At 32.6% G+C, this 26,119-nt stretch overlaps 1 protein-coding gene across 7 annotated transcripts in view; it reads left to right on the forward strand.

Annotated features, from left to right (window-relative positions):
- Positions 1 to 24,710, forward strand: part of CACNA2D1 (calcium voltage-gated channel auxiliary subunit alpha2delta 1) — a 498,928-nt gene extending 474,218 nt beyond the window's left edge. For all 7 annotated transcript variants that reach the window (XM_005550361.4, XM_005550362.4, XM_005550363.4 and 4 more), the window contains 13 exons: positions 328 to 390; positions 1,071 to 1,174; positions 2,032 to 2,118; positions 3,337 to 3,404; positions 3,802 to 3,840; positions 5,404 to 5,475; positions 6,720 to 6,872; positions 6,975 to 7,027; positions 8,598 to 8,653; positions 9,071 to 9,200; positions 11,245 to 11,354; positions 11,722 to 11,804; positions 20,640 to 24,710. In XM_005550361.4, the coding sequence (XP_005550418.1) occupies positions 328 to 390; positions 1,071 to 1,174; positions 2,032 to 2,118; positions 3,337 to 3,404; positions 3,802 to 3,840; positions 5,404 to 5,475; positions 6,720 to 6,872; positions 6,975 to 7,027; positions 8,598 to 8,653; positions 9,071 to 9,200; positions 11,245 to 11,354; positions 11,722 to 11,804; positions 20,640 to 20,756 (1,135 nt within the window). In that variant the 3' untranslated portion in view covers positions 20,757 to 24,710. The remainder of the gene's footprint in view (positions 1 to 327; positions 391 to 1,070; positions 1,175 to 2,031; positions 2,119 to 3,336; positions 3,405 to 3,801; positions 3,841 to 5,403; positions 5,476 to 6,719; positions 6,873 to 6,974; positions 7,028 to 8,597; positions 8,654 to 9,070; positions 9,201 to 11,244; positions 11,355 to 11,721; positions 11,805 to 20,639) is intronic.
- Positions 24,711 to 26,119: the final 1,409 nt, after the last annotated feature.

Below are 26,119 nucleotides of genomic sequence, written 5' to 3' on the forward strand. Positions count from 1 at the left end.
ACAACAGCCATCTCTGGTAGCTTTCCCTTATACATACTTTCCTCTCTACAAGTGATACCTTCCTGCTGTCTGTGTCATTGCTGTCAATTCATATTCCGTGTTCAAAATGCACCTCAGTCATTATTTTCCTATGAGATGTCTTCCTTAAACAGCTTTCAAGTAACAAATTTCATACATAATTTAAATTATTAAAACATTGTTGTGCATCTATTGATATATTTACTTCCTTTACTTTAGAAACTTACTTCTCTTTGTATCACCAACACCTAACTTTGTATCTTAGAATATGTTCAATAGAACATTTCCTTCTTTTGTCTTCTGTTCCAGCAAGGGAGTGAAAGCACGATTTGTTGTGACTGATGGTGGGATTACCAGAGTTTATCCCAAAGAGTAAGTCAAATAACATCTGTAAAAACAAGTACATTACAAAAGACTGCACCAAGGATTTGTACATTACAGCATAAGGAAGCTATTCTTCAAATAAACTGATTGTCGTTAGATTACATTGGAGCCATTGTTTACAGTATTTACATTATTAAAAGATTTTATTTCTCTGAAAAATGACATTATAAAATTCTGGAATGCTTGCTAAATATATTTATTACCAAATTTAAGAGACATTTAAAGAGATTTTTCTCTTTGTAGATATGAGCTAAACCAGCGAAATGAGCACAATGATTATAGCCTATCAGCAATATTTATGTAGCACTTCATGGTCTTTCACTCTTCTTTGATGCATCTTGTCTCTATTATCTTCATAACAGTTCATGAAGTAGGTTGAGTAGTCACCAATGCTTACTAACATTAATTGACCTATTAACTTACTTGTCCTACTACCTGACTAGTAAACAATGGAGTAAAACTAGGAGTTAGCTTTTTCTGATTCTTAATTTAGTGCTATGCTGATGCATTGCTCAGTAATGAGTATCAGTTATGCTATCAATTACCACTAACTTCTTTAGACATACCTGAAATGTAGGCGTATCTGTAAAGCTCAGCAAGTCCACATAGGATAAAGTAGGTTATCAGATAGATTAAAGAATACAAATGATGAGCCATTTCCTCCTTAGGGCTGGAGAAAATTGGCAAGAAAACCCAGAGACATATGAGGACAGCTTCTATAAAAGGAGCCTAGATAATGATAACTATGTTTTCACTGCTCCCTACTTTAACAGTAAGTATTGCTTTGGAATTCAGTTTTTCTCAATCTTCTTAAAAATAAATTATTGCTACTATCTGCTTTCCCCCAAAGTCACTACATTTTATGTCAACTACTCAGAATAGTCATCATTAAAAATAGAGTATTTGCAAGGCATTAGGAAAATAGAAAAGAAACATCATTTAGTTGAAGAGGCAAAATACATACACAGCAGTCTTCCAATAATTTAGAGATAGCATATCTGTCAGGCATGCATAAGAAGTAGAAACACATGTAGATAATCCCTCATATTACAACTGAAAATGTATTGAAAAACATTTAAGGAATTAAATAAAGTAGAGTAATTTCATTGACTAATTACATTTTATCAGTATTAATTATATAATTATACAATTAATAGCTTATCTTTTAAAATATTTTGAGTTATTTCCCAAAAACCTTGTAATTTAATCCCTGAACGTCTTTGCACATAGGTACTATTTACCTTTATTTTCATAAATGGGGAAACAAGTTCAGAGAATTTCAAAGTTTTGCCAGTGACATATATCTTAGACAAAGTCAGTTTTATGTATCCAAAATCAATCTTTCCACTTCACTTCAGCAGAACTCCCTAATATTTTAACAATTGTTGTGAAAGCAGATGTAACCAAGCTAATTAATGCCCCCGAATCAATGAATACAAACCAATTCATGGATATACCAGTTAGCCTAGTATATACAAAGGAAGAAGAGAGGAAGGAGAGTACAAACATTTTTATAGTTTATAGATGCTAGAATTTTTAAGCAAAATACTATCCATCTGTATCTAACGACAGAAAATCAATATTATTAATCAATACATCTTGATAGGTGTTTATTTATTTATTTTTTAGAAAGTGGACCTGGTGCCTATGAATCGGGCATTATGGTAAGCAAAGCTGTAGAAATATATATTCAAGGGAAACTTCTTAAACCTGCAGGTAAGGATACATATTAATTAAAAAAACACAACCAAAATTAAATGTTACTTGGCATTTATGTTATAAACTGGCAGTGTTTATCAAGGTCATCAGAAGGTCTCAAACAACAAAGGCACGCATACTTAAAAAATTAAATAAAATGTAACTAGTTACCTATGAAGTTGGGATAAAATCACATTGATACTACATAGATTTGAGAAATTTTCAAAACTGTGTGTATGTTTATAGTCTGAGACAAATTTATGGAATCAGTTTAGTATAATAATAAAAATTTTTAATGTTGGATTAGCAACCCCACTCCAAAAGTCTCTCTTAATACTTTAAAATACATACAAAGTTATATGGCCAAGGAGTTACATATTTGTACAAAAAAGTTAAGTTTCCAGCCCTGAGGGAAAAGATAAATATGGCATAATTATACTATATTCTCCTAGGTGTCTGTTAAAGTGAATTAAGTAGGGCTCAGTTAAAAACTTGCTATAAAATATATAGAAAAACGACTTTTTGGAAAAACAGGCAAGTAAACAAACATAGTAGAAGTGAGCATCAATGAGGATCGGAAGTGGGCTAGAGGGAGTGCATACAATAAGGTTAAAGCTATTAGTTTTTTTGATTGTATGATTCAGTGTTTGAAGTTATAAAGGAGAGTATTTTGAGCCTTCCTTCTCCTGAGGGCAGCTTTACCCCATCAGTGGATCTATTACATTAATTCACTCCATCACTTACTAACTCATCCACCTATTCCTTCATTCACTCAATTGCTCATTTAATTACTAAATCAGTTATTCTCTCAGCCATTCATTTATTCACCCACTCTCCTACTAACCCACCTACTCATCCATTCATCTGTTCACTCTTTCAGCAAAGATTTATTAAGCACCTACTGCAAGCACTGGTGGAGTTAGGGAAACCTCTTAAAATATACCATTTGAATGACCTCAAGTTTATGAGGCTCTCCTGACACTAATGTTTTTTATTTAGCTTATTGTATTAGTTAATTGGTCAGGTTGTGGCTAATGAATACACTCTTTGTGAATATAAATTACAATTTATGTAATAGTTTAAGAGCTATTAGCATTATTTCTTAAGAACAAAAGACTAAAACTTCTGTAATAAACTATAATCTGATACTTGCTATCAAAATAATTAAACTGTCATATTGCAAAGGTTGTATTACAGGTAATTATGCCTTTGAATTAATTCAAATTAATTTTCCAGTTGTTGGAATTAAAATCGATGTAAATTCCTGGATAGAGAATTTCACCAAAACCTCAATCAGAGATCCGGTAAGATAGTTTAAAAAAATTCTTATGATATATTTAATGTTTTCAAAATTCAGTAGAAAAAAAATAAGGTCTTTATACAAATAAACATAAGGCAAATACGTTCTCAGTACCACTACACTGAAGCAGAATTCTGAATTCCTATTTTTTCAAAGCTTTTTGTTTAAATTAGTCAATATGTAATAAAAGTATTTCAAGGTTACAACATGCAATGCTAGTTTATATATTGATTGACATTTTCTAATTTTAAAGATAAAACTTCTGTTTCTTATGGACTAGACTGTTTAATCTCATTTTTCTCCTGGATAAATTATTCTAGAATTTCTAATTATAACATAGTAATAATGTAATTAAAATACAACTGCTAAAAAAATTTAATAATCGGTTTTTTGTCTTTCAGTGTGCTGGTCCAGTTTGTGACTGCAAAAGAAACAGTGATGTAAGAAAACTGTTTAAAATCACTTTTGAGTACAATATTTCCCTGTGTTACTCTTGCTAAGACTAGAATGATGACAAAAAATATGCAGGAATTTTTAATCAAAGGCTAAAAAATTCTACGGAAATGTGAAATAATATATTCATTTGAATTTATTTTTATTTATTTATTTATTTATTTTGAGACGGAGTCTCGCTCTGTCGCCCGGGCTGGAGTGCAGTGGCTTCATTTGAATTTATATGCTTTTGATTTTGAACGTGAAATGCTTGAATTTTTAAAAATATGTATATGTCCTTGGAAGGTTAAAAAAGTAGTCATGTCAATGTGATGGTTCTCTTCGGTCTCAATGGTGTTACATTCTTTTGCACATATTTATGTTTAGCTCTATTTCTGGATAGGAAGTTTCTAACCAAAGCATCTCTATTCGCTATCAATGCAGTTTTCTCTCACCTATCACACTTTCTCTAAATTTGTTCACAGTGTATTATATAGTTATAGGAAAATTTTTTTTAACTAAACCCAGAAGTATTTCAGTTTATTATAAAGTTCTAGTTACATGGATTGAGTTTTAAGTTGTCTTGTATTACTTTCACATCTGTTTGAGAAATTGGAAAAGGAAATGTGAACTTTGTTCAAAAGTTGAAGATGCTCTAATTCTAAAAATTGAGTAACAATGATGAAACGATATTTTCTTCCAGTCCTCTTATGTGTGTCTGCATATCTCCAAGGGAAACAGGCGGTTTATATCATCTTTATCACTCCTACTCGTGTGGAATTATGAGCCAATAATTTCAATGATTTTTGTAACTTATCTATTTGACATAGACTATGCAGTAGCTGTTTTAAGAGCAAAAAATTTAGTAATAAGCTGCTTCAACATTAGGAAAATGCAATGCATTACATCCTGAACTTTGAAAACAATGTTTTTATTTGTGATTTTATTAAATACAAATTATATTGATTTTCATACATTAAAACATGCTTTAAACTAGGTAGGAATTTATCCTATGTTTCAGGGTGAATTAAGTATTTTCTTAACCATGGACATTTTTTGTTTTGCATTTTGCTTTTAAATCTCCAATTATCCAACTACATATTTTCAATCTGAAAATATGAAATAATTATAGTCTTACAGTACTGACGTGTTTTAAGTCTGTGAAACAGGATAACTAAAATGATATTTTTTAAAATATCTTTTTGTTGAAATCCTAAGTATGTGTTTAAATCAGTTATTCATTATTAAATAATTATCCACTTTTCTGGATCATTTAGATGACACGAAAGTGGTAAAAAGATTATTTCGAATTTGCTTTTATGATTTGTTCAGACTGAATTGACAGTCTCAAATGGATGGTTGGTGTTGGATTATCAAGCGTGATGGTTTGATATAAATCAATGCAGGCCTTTATTTCACCAGAATTTCATGAACATATACGTTCAAGAGAAGATAGTCATTTAAAATTTTCTATTTTTTATTGCTCTAATCATGTACGTATAATGGGGTAAAGACAATACAACCTCCAAACCTTTCTAAAAATGTGTTAACTGTTCATTTTATTTTGGTAGGTAATGGATTGTGTAATTCTGGATGACGGTGGGTTTCTTTTGATGGCAAATCATGATGATTATACTAATCAGGTATGTGCCTGAAATAAGAGAGAATTAGGCTTTCCAAAGTGTGTTTCCCTGATCAACATTACAAAACCTCTTTCAGTGTTTTAGAAATTGATGAGATGTTTTGTTTCTATCATAAAATAATTTGTAAAATGCTTAATATTATGTAAACCATTAAGAAAGGCGTGCTAAGTCTAGCTTTTATGTTATTTGATTTTACATTTTAATACTGGTATCATTAAAACATACAGTTCAGAATTTTAGCATGATATGACCTTTTTAATCTTTCAGATATTTAGAAAATTTTCACTTCAAAATTTGTCAGTTGATGATATCTAATTTAATATATAGCTGGTTAAAACTGATGTGATTTCTAGTCTCAAATCTGCAAATTAGCAGCACATAGGCTATTTACCTCATACAAGATTTTTAACAAATTTGAATTCGATGCCAACTAATTTCGCTTCTGAATCTGTATTCCTGGCTTCTCTTTTTTGGAAAAAGCAAAAGAGATCTCAACACTGGGCTTTTTTTGTTTTCTGGATGACAGTGTTTATGGGCTGAAGCTGATTAACTCGTGATTGCCCCTTTAGATGGGACTTGTTCCAGTTCATCACAGTCCCTACAAGTTCTTTTTCTAGGCCAGCCTGCTCTCTCATTTATGCTACTTTTCCATTCCCCAGGGGGGCATTTGATCTTTTTTTTATTGTATATGTTTAAGATGTACAACAAAATGTTTTGATTTGCATAGTTAAGTGATTATTGAAGTCAAGCCAATTAACATATCCATAATCTCAGGTTGTTAACCTTTTTTGCAGTATGGTAAGAAGACTTAAAATCTACTCTCATCAAATTTCTGGTAGACAAAACAGTATTATTAACTACAGTCCTCTGTTGTATATTGAATCTCTAGGCTGATGCATTCTACATAACTGCTTCTTTGTACCCTTTGACTTACACCTCTTCATTCCCCACCCCTGTTTTATTCATCTGGGAGGCATTTGATTGTGATTTAGTGCTTAGTAATGTGTGTCCATTCCTTCCACAAATAAAACATCACACAGCCCCACCGAGTAATGAGAACACTTACTCTCATTTTAATTTGTTCACAGTGTCATATACAGTTTCTCATTTGCTTTTGTTTTTAAGCTCCTCAGTTGTAGTTCAGTTTCTCTGTATTATTTCTTTTCACTGTAGTGGTGATTCCAATGTTCATTTTTGACTTACATTTTAAGTACACATTGCTTTATGATTTTTTTCTTCACCAGATTGGAAGATTTTTTGGAGAGATTGATCCCAGCTTGATGAGACACCTGGTTAATATATCAGTTTATGCTTTTAACAAATCTTATGATTATCAGTCAGTATGCGAGCCTGGTGCTGCACCAAAACAAGGAGCAGGACATCGCTCAGCATATGTGGTCAGTAATATCCACAGTCTAATCAATTCTTCTCAAGAGGATACTCAAGTGTCCTCAGTATCAAGTAGACTACTGAAATGACTTTATTATTTTATTTTATAGCCATCAATAGCAGACATATTACAAATTGGCTGGTGGGCCACTGCTGCTGCCTGGTAGGTCAAAATTTTAGTTTTATTGGTAATGAAAGAAGTTGTAAAATAGAAAAGCATCTGATGAAAATATGGATTTAGGGGACACTCAAATTTTTTATTAAGGGAGTTAAGGTTTTTTCATTCTCTGCATCACTTATTGGTAATAGTGATATTTTTTCCTAAGTGAGCACTATAAAATTACCATTATTCAGTTTCTCATATGAAAACAATGTTATGTGGATGTAAACTTCAACCTCTTTAGAGTCTTCTTTCCTCTACACATCTATTGAAATTCTTTTCATTTGTATTAAGTATTTTTAAAGTATTACACCAATTTTAGGTGTATTGATCTGTAAGAAGTTACAATTTAATTGTCTTTAGTATCCAAGTTGGATGTCTGCATGCATCAAATTCATGGCATGATGGCAACCTTCTACCTCTTTACTATTGATACAAGTACTGGTATCGTTTTAGGGGCATCATGTTGCTGAAATGGATCTAATTGTTTCTTTTCACCGATTCTACCTTCCAAACCTCCCCCATCCCTCACCTGTAGACCCTACAACCTATGAAAATAAGACATTCAAATGGTCAATTGTGGCACTGTGGAAAGTCTGGAAGATCACATTTCTTATTGTTTAGTTGTAACTAAGCCTGTTACCTCTGGGATCCATGATCTCCCTCTTCCTTCTCTCCCCTCTAATTTTTTTTTTTTTTTTTTTTTTTGGTATCATCACACTGTATTGTTAGCCCTATTCCACATAGATTAATGTACAATATTCATTTGATGTTGAGGTTTGCCCAGCTAAAATTAAGTGATGATATCATTAAAGCAGCAAAGAAGATTTTAGGATTTTAAAATTTTGAGATTTTTTGAAAGATTTAGAAAATTCTGTTTTATTCTGAAAAATGGTATTTTCTGATGTGATTTTATATATTAATTTCAGTAGGCTTTTAAAATTTCATCATGACCCTGAAATACTTTCTTTATCCTATATCCCCTCCCACCCCCACTTGTTTTAAACTAAATTCAGTTCTAGAAATTTGGCTCAGTTGTCAGTTACTATAAAACTGAAATGTGCTATATCTCTCTATATAATATGTATATTTTGTTTCATGAAAGTTACATTACATATTTACAAATATTTTCTGTATTACAAAGTAAATAGTTAACAAATTCAAACCCATGGTATAAACAGTGTTGTTTCTTTGTTGGGGGCGGGGGGAATTCAAAAAACAAATGGTTTTAAAAGCTAAAATAAGGAGATGTAATGAATGTAAAAACCTATGCGCTGAAACACTGACATTCTCCTTAGAGTGAACACTTCTGCTTGATAACATTGCCTATTAGGCTTCTTAACACACTGTGTCTCACTTGGTCCAGAACAAGATCTGAATACTTCTGATTTCATGACTTGACACATTCAAGAAAGGTTACAATGTGTTATATAATTTTAAAAATACTTAAATAAAAACACTCCTAGACTTTCCTTCCCAAAAAGATAAAGGGAAACGGTATGTGTATGTGTGCATGTAAAAACACATTTTTCCCTAGATTTTTATTATTATTTTTTTTTTTTGAAAAATTCAGGTCTATTCTACAGCAGTTTCTCTTGAGTTTGACCTTTCCACGACTCCTTGAGGCAGGTATGTAAATGCTCAGACCTTGTCACTGTCATAACGATAAAAATTATTTGGGGGGATATGCTTGAGTTCAGCAAATTCAGATAATATTTGTGTGAGAAAGAGAAAACAGATCACCCATCTCATAATTTTAGATCTAGAAACTTTTTGTCCAACCTTTCCTAATGTCTTAGAAATTACTTAGGTCACATTGGCCTTGATCTCATAGCCATCATGTATTTAAATTAATTTATTCTATTGATATTTATCAGGCATCTATTACGGGCTGCCACGATATTACACAGCAGTAAACAAGCCAGTCCACGCCTCCTGGTCTTAGACATTTATTTTGCTCTGTGAGAAGTGAAGACTCCAGGGGACTGACTACAGTGGCCCCTTCTAATGGTGTTCTTTGTTTTTACCCCCCTCTCCCCACCCAAGTTGAGATGGAGGATGATGACTTTACAGCCTCCCTGTCAAAGCAGAGCTGCATTACTGAACAAACCCAGTATTTCTTCGATAACGATAGTAAATCATTCAGTGGTGTATTAGACTGTGGAAACTGTTCCAGGTAATTTCTTTCTTTATTTCTGGAGTCGTCCTATTTCATTAAGAAATTGTATATACTGTTATAATCATTACAGAAAAAACTGAAAATTGTGTTGGAGCCAGAGATGTGAGTAATTGTTTTAAGTTGAAAATGTCAGAGATCTTTAGTTTCTCTGTAGGCTTTTAAAATTTATAATTTTTAAAATTCTAACATTGATAAGCTGTTATTTCTTCAACTATAATACTAATTACATGATCAAGATAATTACTTTCTCTTTAGGCAGAACATAGAGAAATTTGATATTTTTTTAACTTTTTTCCTAAAATAACCCATATTAAAAATTTCTAATATAAAGTTATAAAATTAAATATATTAGTAATTCTAAATAATTCTAAGCCAAATATGAATTATTTTTCTATATGGTAACTAAACAGATTTACAAAAAAAAAGTCTTGTTTTGTTTTGTTTTTACTTCTAGTCTTCTCTGACTTGAAGAACTGAATGTTATCTTTATTTGAATTTGAAGGAACTGGGAAAAAATACAATTTTCTTAGGTCATGGTTAATGTTTAGTCAGTATCCATAAAATATCTTTTAAAATGTTGGGAAGAGATGGAGAATTTAATTTTATTGTAATGAGGATAGAGGAGAAAGGCAAGATGGGGATTTTGAGGGGAAAGTAATAATTAATGCCACAAGATTCCTGAGAAGAGAGCAGCAAGTCACAGCTTACAAAGCACAGAGTAGAGACACTTTGTTTTTAGAGGTGGAGGGCAGGTTATTTTAGAAGAAATGTTACCATAGCAGAAGAAGAAATAGGAGGAGGTGAGGTAATCTGAGATTATGAAAGTGCCAGAATAGTTTAAAAAATTTTTTGCAAGAGGGGCTAAGCAACCTCTCATGAATTTTTAGTAGACGTGGTATGTTTTATGACTTTCTCTAGCATACCTCTATGTCCAAGGAGGAGGTAGAATATATGAAGAGGAGAAGAAAGGGGAGGAGGAGTCAAGCATGAACTCACAAAAAAGCAGACTACCTTGTTTAGAGGAGATTAGCGTATCAGGCTATGGACCTCAGGAAATGGAATTGTGGCATGTTTATTGGATACATCAGAGTTTCACAGTCATTGGCCTTTTATTAATTGACATCCAGCAAGAGCAACGTGTGCTTAAAGAAGTAAGTTAAATTGTAAAGTGAAGGTCAATATAACCAAGACATTAAATTGAATCATACTTTCCTTTTGATTTGTTTTATGGAAATCAAAGCTTAACAGAGCAAAAAGAAAATTCCACTTTTCTGCAAAATGTATAATGATGAAGAAATTACTTTTTTAGTGATATATATTTACATTTTCTGTGTTGGTTACTAAAGTAAGAGCAGCTTAAGGTGTGGACAAAACAGGGGATAGAATTCAAAACCTTTGATTCTGTCCATGTCTGTGTTGTCCAATGCAGTAGTTACCACCCATAGGTGGCCATCGAAATTTCAATTACAGTTATTAAAATTAAATTTTTGTGCCTCAGTCACACTTGTCACATTTTAAGTGCCCAATACCCCTTGAGTGGTTAGTATTTACCATACTGGACAGTGCAAAAAACTTTTCCATCTTCACAGAAACTTTGCTTAATAGCACTGTTCCAGACTTTTCTCTGCCCTTAGTTTGGGCAAGATGCCTAGACATTTTTGTATTCCCTGTTGTGTTATCTGTAAAATAAGGCAACTTTGGCATATTTTCAGTGATAAGTATCACAATTATTTGTAAGTGTAAAGAAATTTTTCTATGTGCATCAACAACTAAAAAGTGCTTATTTTGCAATGAGAACTAATACTTAAAATGGTCACACATAAAACATCTATTGCAATTTTTTATTCATTTGACATAGGTAATATTTTCACACTAATAAATGAAACTTTTTTTTCTTCTAAAATCATACTCCTGTTGTGCTTGGAATGGTTTATGTTTCAAATGTCGTATTTTGTCTTTCATTTTAATATGTGAGAATCTTTGAAATATTTCCATTTATTTTGACAAAGATACTCATTTTCTGTGATATCATATTTTGCAGAATCTTTCATGGCGAAAAGCTTATGAACACCAACTTAATATTCATAATGGTTGAGAGCAAAGGGACATGTCCCTGTGACACACGACTGCTCATACAAGCAGAACAGACTTGTATCCTTTGACATCAGAGCTATCTGGAAAGGAAAACCATCTTAAAATAATGCATTTTGAATCTTGTCACATTGTTTATGCTCATAAAGAGGAAAAATACTAGACTGCTCTGATCACCTCGCAAAGGCAGAATGGATTCCTCACTCAAAATTTGGTTGGAATGTCACGAATAATTATGCTACACATGCCCCAGAAAACGATAATTCACAATTTAGTTCTTTAAATCCCAATGTACTTGAATTGTGTTGGATGAGAGTAATGATGTATAAGTTATCTCTTACATGTTTTGGGAAATACATTGCATTGTATTTATTTTTAGTCATGTGGAAAAAAAACTAACAAGAGATTCCTTAACAAGCCTCTTTAGCTGATGGTCCAAATCCTTGTGACATGGTTAAGCAACCCAGATACCGAAAAGGGCCTGATGTCTGCTTTGATAACAATGTCTTGGTAAGATCACACTTCTACTGGATTGAAATACTATAAATTAATGCTCACTGGCCACAAGAATTCAAGGAGACAATTTAACTCAAACATAATGTCTTAACCATAGTTTTTCTCATTAACGTGACATACTTGCTGGTAGATTTTTTTCATTTCAGTAGTTTTCATGGTTAGCATAAACTTAACAGTTGCTGCTTTTGTATGTCCTTCCCACAGAAATTGTGCTTTCAAACACAATTCCAATCAATTGACTAATAATCCAAGGTCATAAATCTGATTTTCAAGATTAATAAATAATTAACTCATAGTAAATGTTAATTATGATATATTTGTTGCCTCTATTTATATTCCAATCCTGAAGATATAAAAATTAAGTTTATTACATTTTTATTAGTTATATTCGTCTTCAGTGAATTGAAAAACCTGTTATACAGCCATTGTCTTCTTATTATGGAGTTCTGGTTTCTTTTGGATGGTTTCTGATTCTATCACATGTTAGACTTGTATTATTTAATTTCTTTTTCTGGTGTTTGAAATTAGACCAGGTCAATTACACAGGGTTAGTTTGATAAAATATTACAAATCATATTAAATATATGTCACTTAAAGATGGCTTACTACGTTTCCTATAGTTCATCTATCTTTCCCTAATAAATACTATTCTGACTTATTGTGTATTGATTATGTACAAGGTAGGTAATACATCATCAGTATGTAATACATTAGCTTTATGCTTTAGAAAGACTAATCTATTCTCAAAGATGAAGTCCACATAAAAATCTCTGTCCACCTCTTTTTAACTAATTTTAAATACGATACTTCCCAATTCTGATTCTTCAAGGTGTGCCACCGCATGAAGTGGCTTGCACACACCAATGAGCATCCAAACGTGTAATGCATTATCTCATAAATTGTTTATTCTAAAAATAGGTCAGAACATCTATTGATTAATGTGCATTTTTAAGAGTTATTTAGAAGAGGTTTACCTACTCAAATACATAGCTGCATTTGTCCCAGAAAGGATAAAACATTTCACAGATAATATAAATTAAAAATGGAGCAAAGAAAGAAATAAAATCAGTGATAAATTCAAGATGTATTAGCCAGTCAATCCCAGTTATCTCTGTGAGGGATTATTGATCCTTGCTAGGGAAAGTATTTCAACATTGCCACTAAGGGTTTTTTTTTTTCTTTTCCTTAAGACATTTAAAGTCCAGATAGGAGGACTCATGTTATTCTGCCTACTACACCTTCAGCAAGTTGCCCATGTAAAATTATTTCCCAAAGAATATTTTATGAAGCGCCAAGGGTCATGTCACTCGTTAGAGAAGCTTCACTCATCAACTATTTGCCACCAGTTTTTTGACAGTAGGAATATTAAATTCAGATGAACTTGAAAAAATGACATAAAAACCCTCTTGCCCAAAATATTATTCTAGGAGGCTCTATCTTATGATCAAGGCATTAAAAAGATTTGACCAAGACAAAAATGTTCAGCAATTGAAGCTCCTATAAACGGGTTGTGTGTGAAAGTACAACTGTTGCTCAGTAGCTTGGTATGCTAATAATATCTTGTGTTTCTTTAGCAGTGGAGTATTTTGGTAATGCTTATTTGCAATGGTCACTGTGAATCTGCTCTGGATGGAGACTCATGTTAACTGCCAGCAAATTGCATGAAATCTCATCTTGTATGTCTTCTTTTCTGTGTTTTCTTTCCTTTTCCTGTACTTGCTACTTTGCCCGTTATTAATAGGATCAACTTAAATGCACAACGAGTGGTGCCTGTACCATGATGTCAGCTCCTATCTTCATTTTACTGCAAGTTTTCATGTGGTGTGGATGGTCAGTCACTTTCTCTAATTTTTCTTTTTGTTTTTGGCTTGAAATTTTAGAAAATCACCCATATCCCTAAATCCATGATATTAATGTTCCTGAAACTAGGTTATTAAAATCTCAGGACCAATGTTGTTTTGGAAATAGCTGATTTCAAATGGCATGTAAATTTCTAATCCTAAATGAAGCATATTAGTTTTCAATATTTATGTAAAAATGATTTTTTTCATAAAGTTTTTGTATAAAAATTGTCATTGCAGAGACAAATATACATGCTTCATGATATGAGAACTATCTAATGACAATTTTTAGAGGTGGTTATCTCAGTTTATTTACAAAAGATGCTAACGCAAATTTAATTCCTTTCAGATTTTTCTACTTTTTAAAATAAATCTGACTTAAATAACTTTTTAGATTTTTACCCTCAAAATATTGAAATATTTTAGAATAAGTGCTTCCAGTTTCTAAGTTCATTTTATTTAATATTACATTATCTAGCCCAAAATTATTAACCTTTGAAGAAATTTCTGAGTTCTGTATTCAGTACTACTAACGGGAGGTTTCGGCGCTTGCATTTGCGTTTAGTTCTTCATTTACTGTTTTGCAATTTCTTTTCTAATGCTCTGGAATCATCATGATTGTGTTACTAGAGCACACACGTTTGTTGTGTTTGTCATCGGTTTCCAGGTAGTCATTGATTAGGAAGCCACTAGATGGAGATGTGGCCATTACTATGAATGGAGTGAATTCACAGGCAGGGGTGGTAGAGGGTGGGGAGTAGAATAGCAGAGGGAGTCTCAGAAAATAACCACTTGTCTTCTGGGATAATAAAAGAATGGTTTTCATGGCAAAAGACTCCAAGCAAAGGAAACATTACTGTAATAATTAAAATACTAAAATTAAATATCTTCATATAAACATTTTAAAAATTGATATGTATGCAACTATTTGAAATATTATTGATTCCTTAAAGAAGTTCATAGGTAGTCAACGATTACACAAGAAAAGTGTTACCAAATATGTTTCCATAATTGTCCTTATTTTCCCTTCATTCAAAAGCTTACTTCTCTCAATCATAGAATTTTTAGGTAAGATTTATAGGTTATCAATTACACTAAAAAATATATAAGTATTGGTCTTGAGTAGGCCAGCTCTCTTTTTACCTTTCTCTTAAAAACCTATAGCAATGGCTGGTCGCAGTGGTTCACGCCTGTAATCCCATCACTTTGGGAGGCCGAGGTGGACCTGAGGTCAGCAGTTGAGACCAGCCTGGGCAACCTGGTAAAACCCCATCTCTGCTAAAATTCAAACAGTAGCTGGGCCTGGTGGCACGCACCTGTAGTCCCAGCTACTCTGGAGGCTGAGGCAGGAAAATTGCTTGAGCCTGAGAGGTGGAAGTTGCAGTGAGCCGAGATTGTGCCACTGCAGTCCAGCCTGGATCACAGAGCTAGACTCCGTCTCCAAAAAAAAAAAAAAAAAAAAAAATCCTATAGCAACAGTGAATGTAAATTTTTTTTAACCTAAGAACCCCCCCCCACACACAAAATAACATTTTCCTATTATGATACATTATAAATCTATCATGGAAATAATTATGTATCACCATGGACTCAACTAGATATTTATGTACCAGATAATATGCTTTATAAATTGGGTTTACATAAAATAAATTTCTCAATGGACAATTATTGACTTGCTTTACTTCTTTGATTAATAAATGTTAGCTTTTTCATTTGCTTATCTTTTTTGCTTGTGTGTGACTTAAGTCTTCATAAAGCTTGTATCAAAAACTCTCGAACACTTGAGTTTTGATGAAGTCCTCATGGTATGGAACTTCATAATTGTAGATGTTGTATAATCTATATCCTGATCTCTAAAAAGAACACATTTGAGATTCCTTTATATTATTATATCACAGGAATACATAATATAGATGGTGTATATTTTACATTAACAAGATGTGGTTTCAGTATTTAAAAACACAGTTATCAGTATAGAACAGTGAATCCCCTTAGTGCTATTTGAATGTTGATATAATGATATCAGAGGAAGTATTATTTTCTCTGAAACAATTAAGTTGAAAAAAAATCATTACAAAAAGTACTGAAAGGTTAGTTGGCAGTTGTTTCCCACATTAAGGACCAATAAAGGTCATGGCCTATGCTCCAATATAGTCTGGCTAAAACTAGCAATTTCTGTTGGATTAGGTTCTGCTCACAAGCAAGGTAGAATGGTAGTGTAATCTCCAAAGCCTACCAAAGGGCCATTAATCCTGTAGATTCCAGAAGGATAAAGATTATACATAAACAATTATGAAGCTCCATACCATGATGACTTCATCAGAATGCAAGTGTTCAAACAAGACTTTTTGATAACAAGCTTTGTGAAGACTCAAGTCACACACAAGTACAAAAGCAAATGAAAAAGCTAACGTTTATTAATCAAAGAAGTAAGGCAAGCCAATTCTGTCCATTGAGAAATTATTTTATGCAAACCCAATTTATAAAGCATATTATTGGGTACATAATCTGTCTACATTTAAAGAGTTGAATAAATATACTGCCTATCTCTCGAGTAAATGTGTAAGAGTGTTAAGGTGCCATGTAGGAGAACAAATTATTTGCTGGGGGCATTATTCCTATTATTATGCAGTATCTACCTGCCTAAAAATTTTTAAATATAGATTTTCTTTGAAGTTGCTGTTGGTAACTTTAGTACAGACTTACCTGAATTCAAAAGGTAATCCATGATTTGATGGCTGTCTTCAACAGTGATTTGCATTTTGAAGGAAATTAAATGATGGCTATAATTCAGGAAAAAAAAAAAAAATCAAAAACCTTTTAGCCAAATGACCAGAACATTTTCTTTTGAAAAATGTATTTCTAAATTTAATAAATTAAAAATTATTAAGCTTGTACTGTATGCCATTAGTTGTCCCAGGTTCTGAATGGGGAAAGAAAAGCAGAGTAAGAGTTTAGCAACAGTAAAATTCAAAAGATTTTAGTCACTGGTAACACATGCTGTATAAAGAAAACTTTGGGGGCAAATACCATATGAATTTTACTATGGTTTAGATTTTTTAAAGAGTAATGAGAAAGAAAGGACTAAAGAGTTCTCAGTTGATATCTTTAACAACACAATCTTTTAAGAGACGTTCCCCTATAAGGAAGTCTAATAAAATTAGTTTATCATATTTTAAAATAAATATATAATATTGGCACTGATTCTTCTTCCATTTTAATGTTCTAAACTTAAAGTACCAATATGTTGTTTTCTACTTAAATAATCGTTTAAAAATCAGACCGATTTATTATATCTGGTTATGGTGCCAGTGGGATTTCAGTCTCTATAGGACGGAGATAATGCTGGGTTGCTCCCACATCAGGGCATTTGTGATTTAGAATGTATCCCATAATAAGACTTGAAATGCAAAATGTATGGGAAGACATGATCAGGAAACTTAAAAGGCACATTTTTCAGTGTGAATTGACATGCAGACTACAGGGAGCCCCAATAACTTATCTAAACTACCACCTCCCATCGAAATAGATATATCTCATCATCACACAGAGGAAATGAAACAAAAAACACCCAAATATAAAAATAAAAACACTGAAATAAGGGCCAAAGAGAATATTTTTCTTTCCGTAACACATTTGTAGATTATAAAGATGACAAAATATATTCTTAATACACAAATGGGTCTTGTTGTGTGGTAATTTTTATTCAAATTAACACTTAATCATAGCTGGGGAGTACTCCTGGTTAAGCGACAATGACTTCTTTAAGTTAATACCTCATAGTGTTTCTAACCAGTCAGTGTGTGCTGCTTTATTGAGTACCTACTATTCATTTATCAAATCGTTACTATGTATCTAGCCACTCTTCTGTGTGTGAAATACATTTATATAAAGTATTTTTATCTCATATTCAATTATTACTGGTACCCTGTTTTTTATCTGGTTACCCTACCTGGAGAGAAAAGCATCTGAACAAAACAAATGCAAAGGCACTAAAGAGCTTGGCCTGTTGCAGAGGCAGCCAGTGTTATTGAAGCAGAGTGAGTATGTGGGAGAGGAAAAAGTGGGAAGACGAGGCAGCCAGGCTCCAGACCTCATAAGACTTTGTAGACCTTAATAAAGAATGTAGATTTTGCTCTGAGAATGATGAGAAATGTTGAGCAGGGAGTGAAAGAATGTGTGGCGTTAAGAAGACTGCTTTTTGGAGAAGCATTTGCAAAAGGGCAGAGTAGAAGCCATGGGACAAGTGAGGCAGCTTTTGCAAAACGGAAGGAAGAAGTAATGGTGACTTGGACCTGCAGTAGTGACAAGCAGTAGGTTTGGGGATGTATTTTGAAGCTAGAGTTAGAGGATGGATTCCCAGCTGAAACCCCAACTCTGCAAAAAATATAAAAAATTAGGTGTGGTGATGCACACCTATAGTCCCAGCGACTCAGGAGGCTGAGGTGGGAGGATCACCTGAGCCCAGGGAGGTCAAGATCATTGCACTCCAGCCTGAGTGACAGAGTGAGACCCTATCTCAAAAAAAAAAAAAAAAAATTAGATTTGAGAAAAAAAGAGGATCGTACATTACTTGTAGTCTTTGGCCTTATCTGCTACTCTAAAAGTGCTATTTACTGATACCAGAAGAATTATATTAGGGGCAAGTCAAGTTTGAAATCCCTATGAGACATACAAGAGGAGAAAGTAGAGATCAATGAATTCAGAGACCAGAGGAGAATACAGGATTGAACATATAAAAGAGCAAGTTATTTGGAAATGGATGAAATTTAAAGCTGTAGGACTAGAGTAGATCATCTAGGAACAAAGCGTAAAGGAAAAAAGAAGGAGAGAGAAGTAACACCTGGAAAAGTCTAACATTGTAGACAGCATGAAGAAAAGGAGGTCAAGCCAAGGAGAAATACACAAACAAGTTTCCAGAAAAACCAGAAGAGTAGGTTAGCCAAAGATACACAAGAACGTATTTCAAGGAGACAATGTTATATATTTGTCAAATGCTTCTGAAAGGTCAAATAGGATAAAGACTAATAATTGATTATTTTATGATTCTGTTTAGATTTGGGAGGTAAATTGATTGAAACCAAAATTATTTTCATAGATTCTTTTCTCCCAGCTTTCTTTCTTCTTAACAAACAAAATAGTTCTGCTGCCTTAAAATACAATTAAAGAAATAATTTTTATATATTTACTATGTGGCAGCACTGTATTAAATCCTGGTGAACGAAAATAGTCAAAGTTCTTATTCCTTGGGAACTTAGAATCTTTGTAAAATTATTCAACCTATTATTTTGATTATTAGAACACCTACCTTGGATTAGATTCTTTAAAGATGTTTAAATATATGGTCTTTCAAATAATTCCATCAGAAAGTGGGCAAAAAAACATGAATAGACAATTTTTAAAAAATGATATAGAAATGGCCAAAACATATGAAACATTGCTCAACATCACTAATTATCAGGGAAATGCATGTTAATACCACAATGTGATACCACCTTACTCCTGCGTGAATGGCCATAATCAAAAAATAGATGTTGGCATGGATGTGGTAAAAAAAAAAAAAAAAAAGGAACAATTTTTACACTTCTGGTGGGAATGTAAACTAATACAACCACTATGGAAAACAGTATGGTGATTCCTTAAAGAACGAAAAGTAGAACTACCATTTGATCCAGCAGTCTCACTGCTGTGTATCTACCCTGAGGAAAAGTAGTCATTTTATGAAAAAGACACTTGCGCGTGTATGTTTATAACAGCACAATTCAAAATTACAAAAATGTGGAGCCAACCTAAATGTCCATCAGCCAATGAGTAGGTAAAGAAAATGTGGTATATATACAACATGGAATACAACTCACCCATAAAAAGGAATGAAATAGTGGCATTTGCAGCAACCTACATGGAGTTGGAAACCATTTTTCTAAGTAACTCATGAATGGAAAACCAAATATCGTATGTTCTCACTTCTAAGTGGGAGCTAAACTATGAGGATGCAGAGGCATAAGAATGATATAATGGACTTTGGGGACTCGGGAGGAAGAGGGGAAAGGGATAAAAGACTACATACATTGGGTGCATTGTACACTGCTTGGGTGACAGGTGCACCAAAATCTCAGAAATCACCACTAAAGAACTTATCCATGTAACCAAAAACCACCTGTTCCCCCAAAACTATTGAAATTAAATAAAAAATAAATATGAGGTTTTTAAAAATGAAATTCACTATGTTAAAAGGAATTAAAGGATGTGGAAATTGTTATAAAATATAGAACCTAGGAATAAAAGATGAATAATACTTTTGCATTAAGAGGGAACTAAATGAGCTACCACTAGACCGTGGGGAGTTAATGTGAGTACATTCATTCTAGTATTTCTTCATTGTCTCAAGACAAATCTCTTCCTAGCTTAGCTCTTTATTTTGGATATTTATTTTCCGTGTCCTTTCATTGTTTATGGTTCAAATACATTATTCTTCATTTTACTTTAATTCTTGATGAAGGTCCAGATGCTATGATTGCACGCTATGTTGAACCTTAGAAACTGTGTAAGAAACATGGGAAATGGAAATGTATTTATCAGTCCCAAACTTTCCCATATGGAGCATAGTTGCTAAAATCATAATTCTTGGGAATTATAAAACCTATTAAATTTTACACTTCTTGTATTTATAAATATATAGGATTTTTGATACTATGAAAGTTTTTACTTTAAAATTATTATTCAAACAGCATTTATTATTTTCTTTCATAATCATAAAAATCTACAACTAAAAATTTAAAGCATTTGTCAAATGATGCTAGGGAAGTTGCTTTAACCAAAATTCCTCAATGATAAAATCCAGGAGAAAGTAATTTATTTGGATTTCAGTTAAAGCAATTTTATAAGGTAAGTTCAGAAGTGAAGTAAATATGGATTACTCTAAAAGATGTGTTACTAAAGATTTTTCAAGATTTTTATTTTTATTTTATTTATTTATTTTTTACAACAGGAGGATTATACTGACTGTGGTGGTGTTTCTGGATTAAATCCCTCCCTGTGGTATATCTTCGGAATCCAGTTTCTACTACTTTGGCTGGTATCTGGCAGCAGACACCGCCTGTTGTGACCTTCTGAAACCAAATCTGCATAATTAAACTCCAGACCCTGCCAGAACATGAGCCCTCAATTACATTAAAGTAGGGTCAGCTATAAAATCAGACAGATATTACCTGGGCCTATACCATGGCATAACACTAAGGCGCAGACTCCTAAGGCACCCACTGGCTGCATGTCAGGGTGTCAGATCCTTAAACGTGTGTGAATGCTGCATCATCTATGTATAACATCAAAGCAAAATCCTATACGTGTCCTCTATTGGAAAATTTGGGAGTTTGTTGTTGCATTGTTGGTGATTACATGTGAAAGGGTTCCCCATACAATTGTTTATGAATCATAAGAAACGTCTTGATATTGACCTGGAATTTTGACTTGTTGCAGTTTTACTAAGAAAATCTCTAAGGGGAAAGAAATTATTTTTGCCTTCACTTATTCTTCTGTTAAAACTTAATTCCTGCTTTGAGTATAAATTATTGAAATGTATAGAGAAAGAATTAACATTGGTCTAAATTGTTGAAACACAAATAATGGCTAATTTTCTATGAAAAATTTGCCATGAATCAAATGCCTTATGAAGAATGGCTTCTTTGCCAAAAATAAAACACAATTGATGACCAATTAAATTTTGATGGAGTAATGAACTGATGGTTTGAAAATAGTACCTAAGAAATTATTAAACTAAAGGTGCTTGAGGGAGAAATTAGAATATGTGACATATTTCCTTATAAATGTAAGCAAGCCCTTAATAAGTGCTTTGATGTAATGTTTCTTTTGTTCACAGTAATGTAGTGCTAGCCAGATATTTAAAAATGCTCTAAGAAAAGCTTGTTGGGGGGAGGGGGAAATGTTTTTCTTGTGATAAATGAACTTTGGTTTACCAAGGGTATTTTGCATGATGCTGCTGCTATTTTAACTTTTCAGTTCTTTTTTCTCTTACTGTAGAGTGTAGTCATTGAAAAGTTAACTGAGTGATATTATTGTTATGTAAGAATCTGAACCTTGCAGTGTAAATGCACTTAAGTCATCTTTTAAAATGTTGTTAAACTACTCTGAATATACTGTGCAATGTAAATGCTGAATGATTGGGGTTAGATAAATGGTGAAATGAGAATTAATGAATTTTATACAGATTCGTGCTTTCGCCTGATAACCTATGTACAGATATTTTAAGTACATAAATCAGATTTGACACATTTATTTTTTGAAAAGTACATATATGTTCTCAATGAAGATTCATCCTAGGTTTCCTCTTTGTTCGTTTCAATGGTAGCACATACAATCCAAAAGTTCCTGCTACTGCTGCTTTTGCCCTTCCATTTTAAATGGTATGATCGTTTGACCAAAATTTCCATGCAATTTGATAAGGGTTTTACAATAATCTGAACAAATAGGAAACCTTGAATCTCTATGTATGCACATGAATACTTGATTGTGAATAACAAAAGTTGTTTTTTATACAGCCTCATTGGTGAAAATGGTTAGTGTAGTAAATCAGATATTTCATTATAGACTAATACGGTAGCAGATTATTTATGCTTTTAAAAATTATTTTCTGGAGCAAACAGTATTTGAAGAAAGGGTAAAAACTATGAATGTGTAATTCTAAGAATAGTTAATAATTTTACTGAAGGCTGAACGTATGTAGATATTTTTTATGATAAAATGCAGTTTTTCTTTTTTTGGAACATGCCAATTAAAGGTATGTGTATATGCTGGAAATTTTCTTACATATCCTTTTTAAGTCAAAGTTATTAACATTATCCAGCATGCTTTAATATGCTCCACATATCAAAGATATAACCAATAATTTAACGTAGTTTAAAAGATAATATTTGTTTTGTTTTTAGCTTTGCATACGTTTGTAATTCCCTCCCACCACCAATATACCTTAGGTACCATTTGTGTACATTTCTTTATTTAAGATTTTTTTTTCAATAAAAAGGGGGGAGGGGGAAATGGAATCACTTTGCCAACTATTGTTCTAAGAGTTGACATCAGTTACCATTTCTAATGCATTGTTGTGATTTTGTAGTGTCATTCATAACTGGTATTGACATTTTAGAAAACACCAAAGTGATTTAAAATATATGTGGAAAAAACTTCTCACTCTAGTAACAACGTTTAAATCATGTTGTTTGTTCAATATTTAAAAGTTATTGTTCAATTGTTGCTAGACTATCTTAAATCATGATAGTGTTGGGAAGGGGGTATCAAAATATAAAATTGTTTGTGTATATAAACAATGCACATTAAAACAATTGAATTCCTTCCAGCATACAACAAACTACCTTAAAATTATGTTCAAAATCTATTAAATATATTTTCATGGCTAATGTCGATTATATGTTTTCATCAATTACACTGTTATTGTATTAATCGCAGTTAAACTTGGCATCTCTTGGCAGGATCCTATTTGATTTCTTTTGCCATCAAAATATATTTATATGCATGAATTTTGCTATAAACCTTTATTTTCTGCTGTAGAGTTATATATTATTGACAAATTGACAAATACAATTATAAATTGGGTAAGAACAAGCTGATTAAAAATTGTTCCCATGACTAATATTAGTCTTCATGCTTATAGCATACTTTTCTTTAAGACAGTAACACTCATCCCATCAAATTATTATATTACATTTAGTATTTTTCTGTGAGTTATGTTGACAAGAACTTAAATTATGGCCTGTTATTAATATTGATTTCCAACGACTGAACAGTATAAAAGATCAATAAAAAAATTATACACTGCTTTTACTATTTAATTTTTGTTATCCTCATGTGGCTTAATGTAGTTAGTCACTAAAACAGAATTCAAGTAAGCTTGGCGATGGTGTTGAGTAACAAGAAAGAATTTTGCATTAATGATTTCTTTATATTTTCCTCATTTAAACAACCAGCATTACTGCCAAACACCAACCGTGGTCCATATTTGTAACAGGTTTTTAACATGACATAGTTAGCAAGTTTGATTGAAGAGATTTTTAGGTCCTGGGCCTATAAGATTTTAGTATGATCTTTTTTCATGTTTCTAATGCTTGAGGCATTACTGCTTAACTTGGGGGAAAAAAAAACAGTGTTGCTGCCATTTGTAAGTTTTCCTATAATATTCCTTTTATTAACTTTAAAACTGGCCTTATGGGGTTCAAATAGGCAGTATCCCTTTTAAGTGACCTTTGCAACCCAAGTGTTACTTGCTTATTTGATGCTCTCTTGTATTTTAAATCTCATTTAAATCTCTGTCTGTGACCAACAAAGCTTAAATTTTGTCTTAATTTAAAACTCTGGATCTATTCCATTGATCATGTTAGACGTTAAAATGTTTAATGGTATAGTCTGACCTAGTGAAACAAAATGGATGTTGTGACTTTTTTAAAAGAATAGAATGGAATGACTATTTCACTTGCCCAAAATTTTAAATATTTTTTCATCTAAACTTGTATTGTTTCCCATAGCAGAATGTTAATATTCACAGTATATTTCTGTGAAGAGCAAACCAATACAATATATTGAGTGTTGAAAAAATTCCAGATTTTTAAAGAATTAAACAACCCTTACCAATAGTTTCATCTACCTTCTTTCTAGTTCACACAGTTATCTCAAAGAAATTCCACTGAAACTAATGGGATACTGTCTTGTGTAGATGCCAATTCAGTTTATAATGTGACCTAGTCAAGCTGTCTTTTTGTTGTGTTGTATGAGTGTCAGATCATGCTTTTAGGAATACTTTTATTAAAATGGTGTGCATTCATGCAAAAGGCCAACTGGCTTTTGTGAACAATAGATTTTTTCTCCCCTTTATTTTGTTCTCTTGACACTTTTGTGAAAATTATCTAGCCTGATAAAAACATTTTGTAAAAATTTGTATAATACTGTTATAAAATATTTATAATCCCAGAAAATGTTGTGTTAAATCTTGTGCAAAAACAGTATATTCAGAATAAAAGTTTATCATTTAAAGTCACCACGTGGTTTGGGTTTTCTGCTTTTTTAAAGATCCAGTTGGAAGAGACAGATGGCTCTGTCATAAATATATTTTAAGAGAGAATTCTGGATTGTGGAGATAAAAGTTGGGCTTAAATAGTGCTTTTACAATTACAAACCTCAACTCACACAAATACAGTGAATCCTTGAACAATATATGTTTGAACTGCATGGATCTACTTATATGGATTTTTTTCAACCAAATGCAGATTGAAAATACAGTATTTACAAAACGGAAAACCCACATATACCAGGGGCCTACTTTCTCTGTACCCAGACTCTGCGGGGCCAGTTTCCAGACTTTTGATACATCTGGGCATCCTGAAACCACTCCCCGACATACACAGAGGGACGACTGTCAATTCACTCAACACCTTTACTTAAGTCTAACCTTCTAACTTGCCTTCTCTATCAAGGCATTTAGGAATGTACTTAATCAGACTTTGGACTTCTTTTACAAAAAAAAGTTCCCTAGGCAAAAATGTTGCCATGTTTCTTTAAAGACCTCAGGAAAGTAGGTTAAAAGAAACAAGTTAGAGTATCTGAAATGTGCTTATCTTCTATGCATCTAACATTTGAACAGTAGTTGAGGCAATGAAGTATAAAGAATTTTCCCTAAAAACCCTATTAGGTTCCTTTTACACTTACGCCAGCTTATGACCTGCTTTTCCATGCTTACCTGATAAAGTGATAAGCCTGATACTGTATGGAATCTAGTAGAATATAGGCCTACTTATCTTTTTTGTATCTGGAGAATCTGAAAAATACCTACGTATGGGTGGACTGTAGTATGTGGGTACCCATGATGGTGATTACTGGAAAATCTGACCCCCATGTCTGATAAAGACATTTTAACACAAAAAAAACCTACACAAAAGTGTAAGGTAGATTTTGTTTGTTTTTTGAACATCTGGATTCATTCTATACCAATTTCTCTCTTTAATTTTCTCATTCCCCAGAGACCTTCATTTCCTCTATCAATCATTTTGATCCCACTCCTGCCTCTTCTCTTGGGACCTTGCTTCATCGGTTCTTCTTTCTCAAGGATATTCCATCCCCCTTCTCAACAGGCTTCTTTCCCTCTGGTCTAAAGTCATTTGGAACACCTCTACCTAAAACAAACTGAACAATCAAACATCCACCCCCGCCCATTAACCCTATTACTTCCTAGATTTATAAAACTAGAATTATTCATTTGTATATCCCATAGACATGTATTGGTAGTCTTTTCTCTTTGCATTATATTCAAGTTGGCCTTAGAATTTTAGATCTGTAAGACACATTACCTCTGACCACCAGTTTTCACTACTGCTGAAAATTTTTAATTACTGGTATGAAGTCCTAATAAATTCAAGTTCTTAGACATTTCTAAATTCCTAAATGTTTTGT

The sequence above is a fragment of the Macaca fascicularis genome, chromosome 3, assembly GCF_037993035.2.
Source record: "Macaca fascicularis isolate 582-1 chromosome 3, T2T-MFA8v1.1".
Lineage (NCBI taxonomy): Eukaryota > Metazoa > Chordata > Mammalia > Primates > Cercopithecidae > Macaca > Macaca fascicularis.